The sequence below is a fragment of the Apteryx mantelli genome, chromosome 5 (assembly GCF_036417845.1).
Source record: "Apteryx mantelli isolate bAptMan1 chromosome 5, bAptMan1.hap1, whole genome shotgun sequence".
NCBI lineage: Eukaryota > Metazoa > Chordata > Aves > Apterygiformes > Apterygidae > Apteryx > Apteryx mantelli.
Window position 1 is genome coordinate 15,340,141 of NC_089982.1, and position 18,115 is coordinate 15,358,255.

Consider the following 18,115-nt stretch of genomic DNA (forward strand, 5'->3'; position numbering starts at 1 on the left):
CTCAAGGTGCAGGAGGGTTGGTGCCCCCAGAAGGACAGAACAGACTTAATTTGTCCTCAGGAAAAAGGTGGGCTGATTGAACAACCCTGCTCTTCCTCTGGGCTTTCGGGACATTTCAGCCCATTGCTGCCTCAGTTTGGCTTCTGCCATCCAAGCCCTGCCATAGCTCTGTGTTCCCGTCACCTCAGCCCGTTTGCCCTCTCCTTCTCTCCCCAGGGAGCTGGGAAGGGTAGTTGTCTGTCATTTCAATAATATACCAGTCCTAGTGATGGGGGGTTGGGGAAGATTTTAGTTATAGCCAAAGCACCAGTTCAGGAGCCAGACAACAAAAACAAAATCTAACGCTGATTGTTTCTAAGGATTTAACAGTAGAAGTCAAGAATTTCAAGCCAGCTCTTCAGCTACTCTGTTGGAGAGAGCTGCTTGCAAATGACCATTTAGTAAGATTTCTTACAGGGAAGCAAAGCAAAAGGAAAGTGCAAAACTGCCAGTTGAAGCTTTTCATGCTGATGTCATTTTTGTCTTTGAGGCTTAAAATATTCGCAAGCACTGAAAGCTGATATTTATGAGCAGAGCTGGAAGGGAAAAAAGCAAGTTGCTTAAACAGCTCTAAGCCCATCACCAACATCTCTAGCTCTACTCCACCAACTCCATGGAGATTCAGCACTCTGATATTTTTAGAAGGAACTAATCACCTCCATATTTCAGCATTGTTCATTCTAAAACACATTCTAGCCTTTTACTTTGTGTTTATAGAGAGTGTTTTATATATTTCTAAATGAAATATTTTTTCCTTGTTTTTTAAGTAATGCCTATTAACTTCAGTGACAGAGTACCTTTGCAAAGATTTAGAACTTGAAGAAATGTAACTTTCTTTTAAATCTTTGTTCAGTTTTATGCCTGTGTTCTGCTCTGTCTTGAGCACTGTAAATTCCACTCTATTTTATAGGGTTCAGTGGATATAGATGTGTGCCAAGTATAAAGACAAAGAAAGTGCAAAGGTGTAACCAAGGAGTTGACCTACATAATCCAATAGGAGGAAAGCTGTGCTCTGCGGTCTGAAAAGCACAGCGTATCTCTGTTTGTAACACTGGCAGCAGCATAGCTCAAACATCAGCACCTTCAATCTAATGTCACTGAGGCCCAATAAGCCCCAAACACCATGGTGACCATTTCAGAGGTTTCTAGTGAAAGCTGATCTTTAACAAATACCCAGTTCAATTTACTGGGTGCAAAGCACCTGCTCTAATTTTGATGGGTGGAAATATTTTAAAGCCTTCAAGTCTTGCAGCCCAGCCTAGAAACGTTTCTTTTTTCCCCCCTTGTATTTCTAGCCAGTTTTCTAGACAACATGCCCTTGCGAAGTTCTGGCAAGTTGAGCACAGAGAACAGAAAAGACAACAGTGAGAGCACAGCACCTGCCCCTCCGCAGAAGAAACTGTCCTGCCAGTGCCACCACCATTGCCCTGAAGACTCAGTCAACAGCACCTGCAGGTTTGTGGGATAAATAATTTGGTGGAGAAGCATGGGAAGGCCTGTGGGTGTCCCAAGTTGGGCATTGCAGTTTGTTTTAGCAGTACAATATAAGTGAGAATTGCTTGTATGCTGTGTCTGGAAGTCAGATAATTTTTACTTAAGTATGTCAACTACACATTTATATTTTTATGTTAGGATATTCACACCTTTAAAGTTTTACACAATACTTGTATTCATTCTCTGCATATGAAATATTCTGGAGGTAGGAGTATGTTTTTAAAATGTGTATGTAGTTAATAAGAGACTTAATGGAGATGTATAAAAATGTGAATGCTTATACATTTATAATCACTCTGTGAAACTATTATAAGAAACCTGCTCTGTCTTTGCTATAGCTGAACTGCCTTTTGTAGGCTTTTCAAGCTGTTAATTTTTTCTTACCTCCATGATAAAAGGAAAATGATTTTTTCTTGAGGTAAAATGTTAAATATTTTCTTAGGAGTAGTCTTCCTTGTATTTGACTGCTTGGTTAGAGTACTGTAAGCTTCTCATTTGTGTTCAGTTCTGCTTCCTCAGAGGCCACATGTTAGATCCTCCATTCTGCTTACTTAGGGCAGGTAAGGTACTGGGGGTATTTACCATCAACTATTATAGTCCAGTGGGGTTCCAGGTATGCCAGGACAGCACAGGTATATTTGCCCAGCTGGACATGCCAGCTGGGAATGCAGTTCTCTTTGAGGTGAAATAATCTAGTATTTTACCTGTATTGGCTGCTTCTTCCAGGCAGTGTGTTAAAAAGGTGGGGAAGACCTAAGGTTGCTGAAGATGTGGATGGCTTTGCTGGATTTGTGTTGTTTTTGTGTAACTTCATTCTGCTCAGCCTGCAGTTTCACACAGAAACATGTCAGTTTTGATGACAGCCATAAATAGTATTTCTCCCTTTCCACTCCTCCTCCAAACTGATGCTCTAGCTAGAAGTTGGACCTAACTGCTCTCACATGGCATTCCCTTTAAAGAGCTGTAAAAGCCCCACTCTGCTATCAATTTGCAGGTCCCCCGCTGTGGGAATGGGCTGTTTCCTGTTCATGCCCAGCAAGAGACACTGCTTTCACACATGCTGTCTTACACATGCAGTGACAGAAGTTGCAGATGATTTTTAATCTACAAATTAGAAAACAGAAAGGGATCATGTTAATGAACCCATTGAACAGGGTTTATATCCCAGCTGGGTAGACCTGCTGTTGCACATTGCTTCATAGGTATCATTGATGTTAAGTATTTTTAATGTTGTCAGGAACTACAAGCAAATGTCCTGTTAAAAAAGAATTTGCACAGTTTCCTTTGCTGTGATGCTTTAAAAACAAAGAATCTCTTCAGTTTCCCCTTACAGTATCACAAACCAAATCTGTTTTTAGCTGTTAGTGCCCAAGGATAGGCACATACAAGCAGTTAAGAAGTAGCAAAATGCAAAATTGTAACCACTTCTGTCTTCATAATCTTTGTAGAATTTATGCTTTGTAATGTGAGTCTCACACTATGTAATTCAAGTGTAGCATTTATTTCTATATTTCTGGGTTTAATGTAGACAAACTAAAAATTGAAACTGGAATTTACCCATCAAAATATTATTCACTTTTCAGCTCAGCAAAAAAAGAAACAGTCAAAAGACTAGCATTTTAACCAAACTTACTCCCTTTCCCAGCCTGTTGCTGTCACCCTAGCACTATCCTCCTTGCCCATTGCTCAAGGAGCGACAGTATAAGCAAAAAATTGCTCAAGAGCTTAGAGAAATAGAAGATCTAAAATTTACATTAAATACCCTACCTTTGTAGTTTATCAGCAATAATCCTTTTCAGGATGGTGATCTTCCCTACAGCTCCCCTTGCCTTCATGCATGGGAGCTGTAGTTGTGTACAAAGACTACAACAGCCCTTGTTTTCCCTATATTTGCTTAGCTCTGTTAATCTCATCTTTTGCTTAAATTCCCTACTATGTAGTTGGCATTAAGGATGAAAAGTAAAAATGGAGCTTACGGTGTGAAAGGGGTGCTAACTCTAATTTTGGGAAGGACTAGTTATTAGGTTTCCAATTATTTGGCTGCATCGAGACCAGGTTTCAAAAGATTTGGCTCAGACCACTCAGGTAAGCATGGACTGCTAGTCCCCCTTCTATTTTGGGATCATCATACTAATCAGATTGTTATTTTCCTATTTCAGTATAACCTGAATGACTCTTGGCACAGGTTTAAAGCAATCTGGAGTTCTCATTTAACCTCTCTATAAAAGAAGCTTCACCATATTGAAGTGCAAATACCATCGATTGCACTGTATTTGTCTGAAGGACAGCTAAGCTGTTTCAGATTAAAAGTTGTGTTAATCATCTTTTGCCCTGTATGTAGTCACTAAAAGCTTTCTAAAAATTAAATTTGATAAAATTGAATCTCTCCGCAGCTCTATCAATCTGCTCAGCCTTGGGCTGGCGGTGCCCTGAGCTGTCAGCCAGGCATGGATGAGGCAAAGCCCTGATGCCAGGAAAATGCCCTGAGCAAATTTGCATCAAGGGCTCAGGGGGATGTCAGACAACTCCCTCCACCCAGGCTCCCACCAATTTCTCCTTGCCAAGGAGCCAGGGGTGCTCTGCAAAGTCAACAAGAAAACATTTCCAGGTGTAGTTAAACTAGACTTTCAGCACAAGATAGCCAGTCCTGTAGCAATCACCATTAAGAATGTCTTGGGAAAAAGCAGCCTGCTATCCCACCTGGAGATTTTGGCCCAATTCTGCAGGCATTTATCTCCAATGGCACAGATGCCAACTGTAGTACTAGCAGTCTGAATGTTTTTATAAAAATGAGGACATCTGGTGGCCATTTAAAATCCTCTCCATAATTGCATTTTTAGACGTTTAAAGTCAATATTCTTAACCACATCTGTTTCAAATCCTCTAACAGTCTGCTGCACTCATACACAGATTTCCCCTTTCTTTATACTGCTGCAGCATAAGTTCCACAATACTTGAGTAAACTAAGGATAACACCACAGTTTCAAATGCAGATTATTTTCTCTTTCAACAGTAAATGGTAGTAAATGCTCTAGTTAAAGCATTTTTTACAGTGTGACCCCACTGAAAATTTTGCAAACATTGAGCAGTGTGTGGTACAGGGAACATTTTTTAGTCTTAAATTATGAAGATTGCATAACAACCTACACTAAATTAGTTATTTAAGGCAATTGGTACATTTTCCCAAGTCATATCTGTACAGGTGAGTTAAATAGGAGTTTAGTCCTGAATCTGCTGGAATTTAATGTTGTTTTTAGGATGATTAAAAAAATCAGATTCTGGTAGATTTTTGAGGTTCTGGGTATTGTATATCTCATATTAAGCTACCCTAGCACAAAATGTATGCAGTTGATGTCCGTCAGCCCTGCAGAGGAAGTGGTCAAGCCCTTCGTGTCCTGGAGACCAAAAGCAGAGACACTTCATCTAGAGAGGGCTAGTGTCAGGGAGCAGGGCCACACCACATGGGGCTGAGGGTGATGGACCAACCACCCACCATGACCTCATCCTACCATACCTGAACACAATGGGCCAAGCTGGATGCTTGGAAGGTGTCCTAGGATCCATCTGTGAGATGAGGCTGGAGATGGGCTGAAGACAGGTCCAACCCCAACATAGCTCAAGGGGGTGCTAGCTGCTCAGACCTGAGCTTAAATCAGCCCCTGGGTGGGGCTGGGGGGGTGGGGACCTGCATGGGGGCCCAGGTGAGGCACATTGGGGCTGTTATGGCTCATTAGTGTGCTCAGGTGCCCTGACAAATAATGTAGTTGTAAAAGTTTTGCAATTCTCTGCTTGTAAAGGATGTGTTAGCCTGCAACCTGTTGAAACTCTATCTTTCTTTCTTTCTGTACATCTGTGGGATTCATAAAAGAAGCTCAAAGTGCTTTGAAGACAATTAGGACCTTGTTTTACTGTTTGATTTCAAGTTTTGTATACATGCAATGAATGTGTGGGCGGTGCAGTTGTGTCTAATCATAACTAATTGTATATCTAAAAAAATAGTGTTAAATTTAATTGGCTATGACCATAATGGGATTGCAATAAAGGCAGAGGCTGATTAGGTGACTAGTGGTACTCTCATTTTTCCATTCACAAATAAATGCTGACAGTTGTAAAGATCAGGCTGATAGAGTTTAATTTCTTACGTATTGCCTACTGATCTTGATTGTGCTTCTCCCCAGCTGTGTCTTAAGGTAACTTTGGTCATCTAAGGCAATAAAATAATTAAGTTGCTTTCTCAGCATTAGCAAAGGTGATAATTCACTTGAGTGATTTTATTTTCATTCTCATGTTCCCCAGATGATAGGATTGGATTTTCTTTGTAATTTGGCATGTAGAGGGAAGAAGCCTTCGACAGTTGGCCAAAACACTAAGTTCAAGCATCCTTTCTCTTAGGCAGCTTTGATTTTTAGAGGAGTAAAATTGAACACTTTCTAAGAAAGGAGCCATGATGAGATATTGCAAGTTAGCCTTTCAAAAAAAAATTTTTGTGGGGGGGGGGGAAATGTAGTCCTTTATACAGGACTCTACTGGAGGCAGTTAAGTCCGCTTCAGTGGTTAAAACAAACAAAAAAAACCTACAAAAAACAAAAATCAGCAGAGACGAATTCTAGCAAGCTTCAGTCTTTCTCTTCTTTCCTCCTCTGCCAGGACCATATGTCTCATGCTTTGCTCAGTGGGTGGCTCCTCTGTCTCCCCGAGTACTCAAACTGAAATCCAAGTTCCCTGTCCTGCACTTCTCAGCCCTGCTCCAGAAATTGCCTGTTCTTAGTTTTGCTCAGGGATAGCCCATATAGGATTTTAATAGGTACAATATGTATTTGCCTTATGGCAAATGGTAATGTTTTCTTGGTTTAAGTAAATTCCATATGCAAGGGAAGTCTCAGGTATTCTAGCACAAGTGACAACAAAGTACTTCCCTTGCATATGGAATTTACTTAAACCAAGAAAACATTCCAAAATAATAAATAGCTATGTTAAATTTATACTATCATTAAAAAAGAAGATACATCTTACAAATATATCTGCAATATAATCGTAAGGTCAAGTGAAATAAATGGTCTGTGTTTCAGTTTTGGAGCCAAAATAAAGAAAGAAAAGAAAAAGGGAAAAAGAGTGGAGAAAGAAAAGTAGCTTTGTTTTGACTCTCTGCTTCTTCATAGTTCTAAGGTGTACTGAAACATCCTGGTGAGGATGCAGAGGTACTCATCCCTGGTGCTATTGCTGTGCCCCAAGCAATGCTCTCACATTGGTTGACCTGTCAAATCTCATGCATTCTGCACAAAGCTTGCGCAGTTTCTAGGGCTCTGCCATACAGATTGGCGTCGTGGCTTGTTTTCTGTGTTGTACCCTGCACACCAGGGAAAACATTTTGATCCGGTCTGTGATTTAGAAGAAAGATGCAAGACGTGTCTGGTGGGCTGGGTCACGTCTCGGTCGTGGGAGAGTAGTACAGGCAGATTTTGCAGAGGCAGATCGCATGGAAATAACATTGATCAACAGACATGTATGGAAGGCAGGGTATATGAAAAGGTGCCCTGTCAGGATGCATCGAGTACCCTCCGTTCTCCATGTCTGGCATTGTAGGGTCATCGTTGAACACCTCAGTGTTCCCAGCGAGCCGAGAGGTACCACGCGCAGCAGAACAGGACCTGCATCACGCAGCTGGAAACTTGTGTGGCCAGAAACTTTGGTCCACTGTGAGCCAACTTTGCTTTGTTACATCTGCGTGTCCCTAGTTACCTTCCAAGTAGCTGCGCACACGTCTGAAGGTGCATTTGGCTCAACAGCTGTGTGACGCTCTTCTTCTCACTTGGTTTCAGGCTACTTCTTTGATGCACAACTGCTTACTTTTTTTTGGGGGGGGGGATGAGCCTGTGTTGAATACATTTACAGTGGCTCTTTGTTTTATGGACAGACTCCAAAGACAAGATTCTGCTAAGTTTGGCCTTCATCATCTTCCTTGAGTGAAGGATGTGACAAAATACATGAATTAGACACAAATTGGGAGTCTAAGCCAATTTTTCAATTAAGTTAATTCAGCCAGTCTTTACAGAGCTATATGAACTTCCAGGTTTCTGTACCTAACATAACCTAGCGTTTTTTCCTCATTTTTAAGAACAGTGCAGAAACTTGTCATATTGCTTTGGATGGAAATGTAAAGATGGTGTAGTTCATCCTAATACCACAGCCAGAAGTACACACAGGAGGTGTGGACAAAAATAATAATACTCATACAGACTTAATTGCAAACAATATTAAAGATAAGAAATCTTTTCATCAGGTTATTTAGCCAACCTATTTGTCACAGGCACTAAATGAAGAAATAATGTCACTTTGACAAATTATTTTTTGCCAAACCTTGCTGCGCAGTGCACATAGAAGGCAGGACAGGAAACCATCAGCAGTCAAATTTTGGTAGCAAAAGTGTTGCTTCCCTTGTGAGACATGGCTGTTGTCCAGTAAGGACATCTGCTTGGACAGCTGCAAAGCTGCTGGCCTCTGTTCCTTTTTTTCTGACATTTAGCAAAGGTCTCAGTTAAGATCACCTCTTTTGTTCTGGTAACCTGTACTGGTAGCAGCACCTTCTGCAGCAGTGTCTGTCAGTGTTTCAGCATCAACAATGTACATATTTTTCTATTTGTGCGATCACCAAAATAAACATAAAATCAGAAATGAGGCAGACATATCTGAATTGTTTCTAACTTGTCATAATGTTAAAAAAAATTGTATCTACCATTAGCAGGTATGAGGCAGGGTAGTGAGTAAAACCACAGGGCTATGCTGTGCCCTTTCCTTGCAGTGCGCGGTGTTCCTGACGGCCTCTGAACCAGGAGAAGAGCCGGAGGTGGGGGGGCACATTTAAGAGCTACTTCTTACTTTTCAGAAGAGTCACTTCAATCTCTTTCCCAAATTTCTGAGAAATCTTCAGTAGAATAAAGGATTCTTATATTGCATGACAACTTTTTCTCTAACTTATTTTTCATTAGAGATAGATAGAAACAAACAGTACCCCTTTTTATTTTGCTCAGTAGGCCTTTTTTAAATGTTGTCATAGTTTTCCTTCATTATTGTATTAGTGTCCATACAAAACATGAGTTTTATGACTCTTCCCTTTTGCTCTATGCAGTCTAATTTTGTTTGTCTTTCTAGATGTGGAATAAAATTTTCAGAAGGACTAAAGTGCTTGGGGATCCTAAATCTAATTTTCAAATATGAACTAAAAATCAGAGTCCCATAGCAAGTCAAAATAATAATAATAATAATAATAATAATAATAATAATAATAATACCATTGACTTTCTTGCTTCTCTTTCCCTTCTGCAAACAATTTGACTCTCTCCTCCACCCCTCCATCTTTCCTTTTGTGACCTGAGTATTTTGATTTTTACTGTGGACTGTTAGCTGTGGAATTCATTTTTGTGTTTCACTTGATTGCAATTTATTGTTTCATTGCTCTGTCCCCTGGGTTAAACTTACTCATTACTTTGAATCAAAGGCACCATGCAAACAAATAAAATCTAATCTAATATAATATTCTGCTCTAATGGATTCCTTACAGTCTCTTTTCTTGGCAATCCTATCGTTCCTATCTTAAGCTCAAGCAATGAAATCAAGGTGGTTGTTGCCCAGAAGGGTTACTGTCTCCTTCGCCTTACTCGTATGCACAATGTCAAAGAAGGGCAGAAGTCATCGCTTGCTTCTCTGAGAAAGTAATTTATAATGTACCGCTGGTTACTTTTCAAATCCAGCAGTCAATAACCGGTGATAGATTATTTTTTGAAGTAATAAGCTTACTGTGGCTAGACCCTGCACCACTAATATAAAAATATGCTGCAGCAAATGTTTGATATGATCCTATCCAGCATCTGTCTATACTGTAGCTAATACTTGCAAATTGTGTTTAGCTAGCCAACGTGTAACAGTGTCCCTCTTTTCCTACGTCTTCATGTCTTCATTGTCTTTGCTGTTGTTATTCTGCTAGGCTTTCCTTTCATTCAAGTGAGGAGCGAATCATCTGAACTTTTGCTCGTGTTTAAATTTTCTAATCCTCTTTTCTTTCTATTTCCTTTTTTTAACCGAGTTTGTTTGTTCTCTTCTGAAATATATTCATTGAACATAATAACCAATGTTATTTTGCTGAGGAAATAATAGAATATTTTATTTTTATGCGACTTAAATGTCTTGTATTAAAGAGTTCTTTATTTATTTTTGGATCCTCTTCCTGCAAGTTAGTCAATTTGCATTTCTTACACGTTACGTGCCCCCCCTCAGAGCACTGAGAAATTAATGTACAGCAGTCTCAGTAAAATGCTGCCGCTCTTTTTGTGCCCTCCACCCCCTCTTTCCATAGCATTCAGGCATTTGACCTTCATCAAGGAAGGACATTTATCACCAGCACCATCTCGCCATCTGTTAGGATACTTGTCCTCTGCGGTGCACATTCTTGTAAACGGAAGCATTACGGATCACTTTAGGCTTATAACCCATGTAAACAATTATGAAGGATGTTGATGATAACTCAAGGACTCATACACAAGAGTGTTGCAGTTTGTAATATGGTTAAAACAGGTATCACAAATCACCCTTAATAGTATTTTACTGTTAGTATCTCAAAAATGTTTGTTTCTTTCGGTCTCCCCCATGGTGCAAGTATCCATGTTTCGTTCTCATGCACAAGGCAGACCTGTTGTAGCACTGATGCTTGCAGTTGTATAGGTTTCCAAAGTCTTAACACTGTAATGTCTATAGGCATTTACATAAAATTAAGATGTTTATTAATGGGGTTTATAGCTGAGAACTGTTGGGAGAAATGTGTCAGCTTTGAGGCACAGCCTCCTTCGTGCATGGAAAAGTTGATCCTCGGTGCTGTCATTTGTTGCTGGACTTCATTGCAACAAGTTGCTTTGGGCGCCTTTGTCTTCTAGCCTGCATTTTTCCTCATGTGCCCTAGTACTTTAGCTCTTTGTATTTTGTCATGCTGTTAGAGGAAATACGTTGATTTGTTAACGGCAGGAGTGCATTGCAAGGAACAACATTTAAGACTCTCTTTAGCAGCACATTTTTCACTTGAAAAACTCCTCCTGATTCATTCTTTCTTTCCAATCCTCAGCACTGATGGCTACTGCTTCACCATAATAGAAGAAGATGAGTCCGGTGGACATTTAGTCACCAAGGGATGTCTAGGATTAGAGGGCTCAGACTTTCAGTGTCGGGTAAGAAAGCATTTGCTGTGTAAGTTTTGTTTGGCTTTTTGGTAGCTTTCAGTTGAAGTGCAGTCAACAGGCATTAAGATGTCCATCTTTTGCACTTCTGTTCAGCTGGCAAGTAGTTGCTCTGCACTGATTGCTGAGGGGTTTGCCTCTGGGAATGTATCCCAGAATGGTTTATGCTGGTGATATTATAGCTGCTCCTAACAATAACTTAGTTTTTTGGTTTTGTTGCTGCTACTATTAATTAGTAACATCCCTGCTCAGGTAAAGCTCTAATTTAGTGAAATGCAAGCTTATTCTTGACGTCTCCACAGCAGCTAAATTAGGCAAGGAAGTTAGTTATTTTATGGACCACAGCAACCTTTATGCCTTACATGCAATTCTGTTTGGGTTTTGGATTTTTGATGCTGGAGATTCACTTAGTGTCCAATAATCACCTGTCTTAGAGCAAATCTTGTTGCAGCAATAGAAGGGGTATGGGCAATGGAGCAAGATGGCTCTAAAGCATTTGCCCTTTCTACAGTTGAGCATGAATGATTTTACATGAGTACAGGAACAATCTAGCCAGGGCGGCATCAAGGTCTGTGGAAGGGATTTTACCCATGTTCTCATGACAGGTAAATTAATCCACACAGCAATTTCTGTATTAGTCTAGCTAAACTATTTTGAATACGCGAGTTAACTTATTTATATAATATAACTCCAACACATGCACATATGTAACTGTCAGAGCTCTGTCTTGCACCATTAGAGTCGATAGAGCCCTTCTGCAGCACAAGGGCATCAACAGAGATACGTGAGGGATGAATTTAGATGAAGTGTTTCTGAATACACAAGGTGGCACAACTCCTTACTCCACACATCCTGGAAATCTGTAATAGACCACAATCCAGTTAGCATGCACACCTTTCTCTCAAGAGCCAGAATGACAGTGTACCTTTACAACACAGATAGTTACTGCGTTTTCTGTGACATTTTTGATTGCAGGACACTCCCATTCCACACCAAAGAAGATCTATTGAGTGTTGCACAGGTCAAGATTACTGTAACAAACATCTTCATCCTACGCTGCCGCCTCTGAAAAATCGAGGTAAGGGGAAGAGGTAAATTCAGCCCCAAACTGATCTTTGCCTGCTGTTGCTCTTTGCACCTCAGACAGAAACAAAGCCAAAACCAAAGCCCGCCCCCCCCCCAACACTACATGATTAGAAAGATGAACTGTATTAAAAAGTATATCTGAATTGCTTTAGGTCAGAGAGAGCAGTGCCTTGATCTGTTGTAGCTGATACCTACTATTATTTATGTTGCATAAATGCAAGGGACATGAGATGCATTAGAGTTGCACAGTATTGTCATAGCACAGACATGCACGCTAGCAGTCATCCAAACACCTAGGTCAGTTGTGGCCTTTTGCTTTGTGTGTTTTTAGCTTCGTAGTAAACCTTGAGATTGAATCCTCTCTCTGTCACTGCAATATGCATTACAAATGGCTGTTGTCCATAACTCCATAGTAACTTACGTTGGACACATCTGAGACCAGGCATAGCTTAAAATAGAGTGTAGAGTAACAAGTCATGCAACAATTTTCTTAATTTGTTGTTTGAGAACAAATGGAAATGTATTAACTTAATGGATTCCCGGTAAGACTTGGGTTAGGTTATAGCTCGTCTTATTTAAATATTGCTTTCTGAAAGTTGTCACAACAATTTTGCCTGGGTGTTGCAAAACGCGTTTTTAAAAAATGGTGATTCCTAAGCAAATGTAACATTCACCCATGATGTATTCTTGGCCTTGGCACAATGGCCGAGATTCGTGGTGGTCAGCATGGAGTTTAGTCTGTGAGAATCAGTTCAAACTTGCAAGAGAATCTGTAATCATTGCATTCAGTTATGATGGGTTGAAAATCCAAATCTGTGCTCAGATGCACACTTACTTACACCAACAGCAGATACCCAAATGCATGCTCAGAGCGAGCCTTCAGGTGTGCGAGCAGTCCCTCTTGCTTCTGTGAAATTCTGCATAAATGGGCTGCAGAATCAGGCCTGTGGAGGGTAATATGTAAATATTTGCTAGCAAGCCATTAAGTCAGTGAAGCCTCATAAAATTTTGACTCCCAGCATGTTATGTATTTTTTTTAAAAAGTGCTTTGGACAGAGAGAGAAGCCCTGAAAGGAAATCAATATTTGTTCACACTTATTTAGTATATCAATAAATGTCATTTCAGTTTTGAAAATGATGCCGTGATTTCTTCATGTTGCTGACTGAGTTAATTCCATGTTAAAACCAGTCAAAAAATACTGAACGAATGCCTAAAACTAGGCATCTGCCTTATTAAGATTTTGGCGATCTGGCTGATCCAAGATTTTTGCGTTTGCTCTGTACATATAACGGGTAAATAAAGCATCACTTGGGCACTGTGGTGGCAGACCCATTAAATAGCAGAGAGAATATTTGTTGAAAGAATAATTTTATAGCGTTGGAACAGGACTCTAGCTGCTTTATATTGCGAAGTTGTCTAATTTATTATGACAAACAAAAGGCAATGTATTCATTCAACATATTCTGAAGATTTTTATTTGAAATAAGCCCTGCAATACCAGTATCCTGCCTGTTAGTGTATTGGGGAAATACATTTCAGAAGCTGCTTCGTAAAATGTGGCTGAACAGGACTGAAGTCAGCACCTTCATTAAAGCCTTATGCAGCTATGTCATACTTGGTGCCAGACCTGTTTTAATTTGCCACTGCCGTATCCTAGTGTGAAAGCTCAGGGAAAAGCCATAGTTTGAACTATAGATCCTCACTGCAACCCTATACAAATACTGCATGTCAACTGTTGCCAGTACTATGACTGTGATCATTATTTCTATTGGAAACATTTAAATTAGGGTATGATTGAATACTATTAGAATTGTAAATAAAATTTAACATAAACTGTGAGTTCTGGAGGGAAAAAAAAACGTTAAAAACAAGCTTATAGAAACAACCTCACAACCTCCAGGAATCCATGAAAAATATTGTACGTTACTCAGCATTTAAAAACAGTAGAAAGTTTGCTTCTGGTGAACTTATGTCCAAGGTCATCTCTCATGGGAAACAGAGTCTAGGGAGATCATCCAGCTGCAGGTCAGAGGTTGCTGAACTGCAAATTACCAAGGTAACATCTTACAAAGGCAAGCAAATTGTGCCCTGAAAGTGTTTTTCCAGACCTGGTATGTGCTGGAAAGGGGGCTTTGCCCTCTCTCCACGAAAAGAAAGGAGGACCACATATGGGAAAATGGGAGCTAGAGGAATTAACACTTGACGCAGCAAAGCTCTGTTAAGCAAGGTGGAAGAAAGTAGCAACAGCTAAGCCTAAGTTTTGATCTCATCCTAGTAACAGACCTAGCAGGATAAAATACCCCAGAGATACCACGAAGTCCTCTTCCCAGTTGTGCATCTGTCTTATTAAGGAAATGAGAATCATAATTGGATCTGATACAACACCTCTATTTTAAACAATAAAAGATATTCCTGGAAATCCCAGCGAAAGTGCAGGCTGAGACCAGTCACAAGGAGAAATATGTCTTTACTGATTTAAAGCCTATATAAGCAGAAGTGGTGGTGCCACCGTGTCTGGCTCCCTGCTTGTAGCGCTAGTGATGAATGGGCGAGGGAACGATTGGAGGAGTGATGGAGTTTGATGTGTGCACACAGTCTCCCTGCCTCAGATTTCACCGCCGGTTTTACCGAGATGGCCTTAAGGTTGTGAGCTGGAGGGACCTGGGGAGGGAGGAGAACCTCCCCTCCCTTTGCTGCACCGACTTCGCCCTTGGACCTGCTGCGTGGCATTTTCAACAAACGCATCAGCCCAGTCCCGCGGATGGCCAAGCGAGCTGAAGAAATGGCGAGAGCAGGGGGGAAATCACAAGGAAGCGACCGAAAGGCTGCTGGGCATCACTGAAGATCCCCCTTTTGTCCCCATCTCTCCCATCCTCTGCTGATCGTGACGACAGACCCCCGCGCACATCACTGCTTTCTTACAACTCAGAATTGTCCTCTGCTCTTTGCTGGGCTTTGCTCTTACCCCTGAGCCAAGGAACATGAAGAAGCTTCCCGAAACTGCTGCTGGCTTATTTTGTGACCCCCCCCTCCCCCCTGCACTCCCAGGTAATAGCTCACTGCTGCCTCCTCAGCAGCTACTGCTTATTCTCATAACCCCACTGCTTGGCATGTTGCGTTGCCAAGTAACATAACACTAAAAATCACAGCACCGCCTTGGACTTCGTAAGAACGGAGTATCTGCATCACACCAGCCGGTGCCGCCGCGGGCGTAAGCACAAAGCCCGTGAGCCAGGGAGCAAGCGGACTCCAGGGCTGAGCTGCCCTGTCCCTCTGTCCTGCCCAAGAAGTGATCCCACCTGCTTTAAATGGTGCTGGGGAAGGGAAGTTTGTCCTGCTGCTGTATGGGGAGCAGCATGCTCTGTAGGAGAAGAGCTGGTCCCCAGCAGCACCGATCTGGCTCAGGTCAGCAGAATAAAAAGATGTTGCAAATACAGGAATGGGGTCTTTTTTTTTTTTTTTTTGTTAACCATGTGCCGGCTGGTTTATGAAGTCCTCAAATGAGCCAGCAAATGAAATTCTGCCAAAACACTGGAAACGCAGGAAGTATTTGAAAGGTGAGACAGTAGCTCACTTATCATGAGTATTGCCTCTCATCATACATAGCCAAATAAATATGAAGGTATACGGAAGTTATTCTCCTCTTTTGCGAGAGCCCGTTTCAGGCCCATGACGTGCCTAGTGAATCATTAATAAAGCTACGTTAGCTGACTTCAGTAGCGCGGGGAACATAACCTCCCGAGGCAGCGCGGTCAGCAGCGCTACTGTGATCTGCGTGAGCCGTTCCCAACTCGGAGACTGTACACGTTCCTCTGTGTCTCACGTGCTTTCTTCACACTTGTATCGCATAATTGCCTTTGGGTAGTGAAAAATGTTGACATGTTGATGTCTGATGCATTTGGATGAAGTCTTCTGATTTTTAAGAGCTACACAGCACTTTCAGAGTGCCTCTGGGAAAATCAAACCATGTTTGTTTAGTTGTCTAAATTGGAGAAGCCGTTGAAAATGTTGGGCACGGTGTTTGAGTCATTTAAAATGATCATAGTTTGCCTAGCATTTTGGCATCTTGCTCATCTCTCACCCAAACTGACATAAACACGCAAGCAGCGTGAACAGTGTCGGTGCATTAGGAGTTCTGGTAGTGCAACGCTTTGGGTGTAAATCTGCTGACTTCCATTGCTTTGCTCTCTGGCACACACAAAGATAAACAAGATCCGAATTCCTACCTCTGCATCTGACATGAGTATTCGTTATTCCTAAGTACAGAGGCTTTTATCCTCAACTTTCATGGTGATTTACTCCATGCAGTGGGAGAACTCTCGCCGTGGATAAATTTTCTGGCTCTCCCAAGTATAAAACCCGCCAGTATGGTCTGCACGCTCTATTTATCCTCTCCTCGGCTGATAGGCTGCAACATCTTAAAACTGTTACAAACCACACATTTTGGATGGGAATGACCGGCAGACACAGACTGCTTATAAACCATGAAATAGAGCCTTTACCCTCCCGAACAGCCGTCCCCTTCACTAGCGAGGGCCGATTCCCCAGCGGGCTCTCGGTTTCAGCTCGCAGCGCACCCGGAGTGACAGGCCGGGGCGAAATCGGCCGCTCCGGTGTTTTCCTGATAGACATTGTGCCAGGGTCCCCTTTCAAAGGCGCTGGCCATGTCTTGAATGTTTACATTGTTAATGCTCCGGGAGCAGGTAATGGCAGGCTAAAACATGACCAGCGTGATCAAAAGGTGCGTTGGTAGGTAATCTCTGTTTGCAGTGCAAAGGGGACGGAAAGAAAGAGTTGGGGGCAAAAAGAGACAGAGAAACTGGAGCTCTGCAAGAAAAGCGCCTGACAGTAAACCAAGAGTCCCCGAGGAATCTCCGTGTCTCATTACCCTTGTAAATCTGCAACACGATAGTGCTGCTGCGGGAGGCGTCGATAAGGATGGGTTTCTGGCGTCCCGCATGTGCTCGGCGTTAGCGGGAGAAGCGGGAGAGCGCTCCGGGAAACAAAGCCCTCCTCTGCCTCGGAGCGGGTAACAGCTCCGGACGGCGGCGGCGCGTGCGTGCGTGCCGAAATGCCGTCGTCTCGAGACTTTGTTTTTAAAGAGTAGCGCAAGGTCTCTTTACTAATAGTTTTTATGCAGCAGCATTTCCCACCAGTTATTTTACATATTTCCTTTTCAAAGTGTCCCAAGGAATACCTGCTGCGGGGATATTTTTGGCCACCAGTATAGGACTTACTGGCGCACTGGACTGCTGCAGAATGAACGGAGAGAAAATTCCTGCTTAAGTGTTTAAAACAGAAGCAGAGAGATGGATTATTTTACCTTCAGGGCCTTCAGGGGTCTGCTTTCTCGAGGGTTAGATGCTCTGCTGTGTCTTACCTTCTAGGATAAATGCAGCTACTCTTTTTTTATATTAGCTGTTTGACAGGATTCTAGCTCGTAAAAGTGATTTAAGATAGCGGCAGTAATTTTTATATGTCCCACTTGATCAAATAGGTTAAGACCCAGAGCTGTAGGTCCCGGTTTGCTTTCCCTAATTGATTCTTCGTTCAGAGCCAAAGAGAACTGCACACCCAGGCAAAGGTCCCAGCGTTACTAACGGGAACTTTTTGCCCCAGTAAGGTCTGCACAGTCAAATAGGCCGTTGCATGTTGCTGGTTTTGCCCTGGCCGCTGAAGGTCCAAGAAGAAACGCACAAAATGACTATTTAAGCCATCTTGTACAGTATTTTAGTAGGGAAAAAAGAAACAATGCTTTTGCTCAGTGCACTTTTTAAGACGTGCGTGTCTTTTGATGCTGGCTTGGTACCACCTCCCTGTCCAAATTTTCCAACTTCCTTCCCTCTGCCTTTATCTTTTGTTTGAACTCCAGACTTTGCTGAAGGAAATATTCACCATAAGGCCTTGCTCATCTCAGTGACTGTTTGCAGTATTCTTCTGGTGCTTATCATCATATTCTGCTACTTCAGGTAAATAAGAAATATTTTGCCAGCTTGTTAACATTCTTCTTAATACTGATCTTTTCATGGACTTAAGAATTTTAAAAATTTAAGGGGGAAGTTAAAAAAATAAAAACAAAGCTGTGATTTTGGTGTGGAAAAAAAAATGCGTATTTTGTTCATGTTAGTCCTAAGTATACCTGTGTGATATATTTCATATAGTGTCTTTTGCCTGACATCCTAAAAAGCCTTTCAGGCAGAAGCACAGCTTTTTCTTTACTGAAGCTGAAAAAAAAGGCACAGGGTGAAGTTTGTTGTAGGGCAAATAAACCTAA

At 41.7% G+C, this 18,115-nt stretch overlaps 1 protein-coding gene across 1 annotated transcript in view; it reads left to right on the top strand.

The window, feature by feature from the left end:
* Positions 1–1,351: 1,351 nt before the first annotated feature.
* BMPR1B (bone morphogenetic protein receptor type 1B) overlaps positions 1,352–18,115 on the top strand; it is a 30,003-nt gene continuing 13,239 nt past the window's right edge. The window contains exons 1-4 of the mRNA XM_013951574.2: positions 1,352–1,494; positions 10,643–10,745; positions 11,730–11,832; positions 17,714–17,810. Coding sequence (XP_013807028.2) covers positions 1,352–1,494; positions 10,643–10,745; positions 11,730–11,832; positions 17,714–17,810 — 446 coding nt within the window. The remainder of the gene's footprint in view (positions 1,495–10,642; positions 10,746–11,729; positions 11,833–17,713; positions 17,811–18,115) is intronic.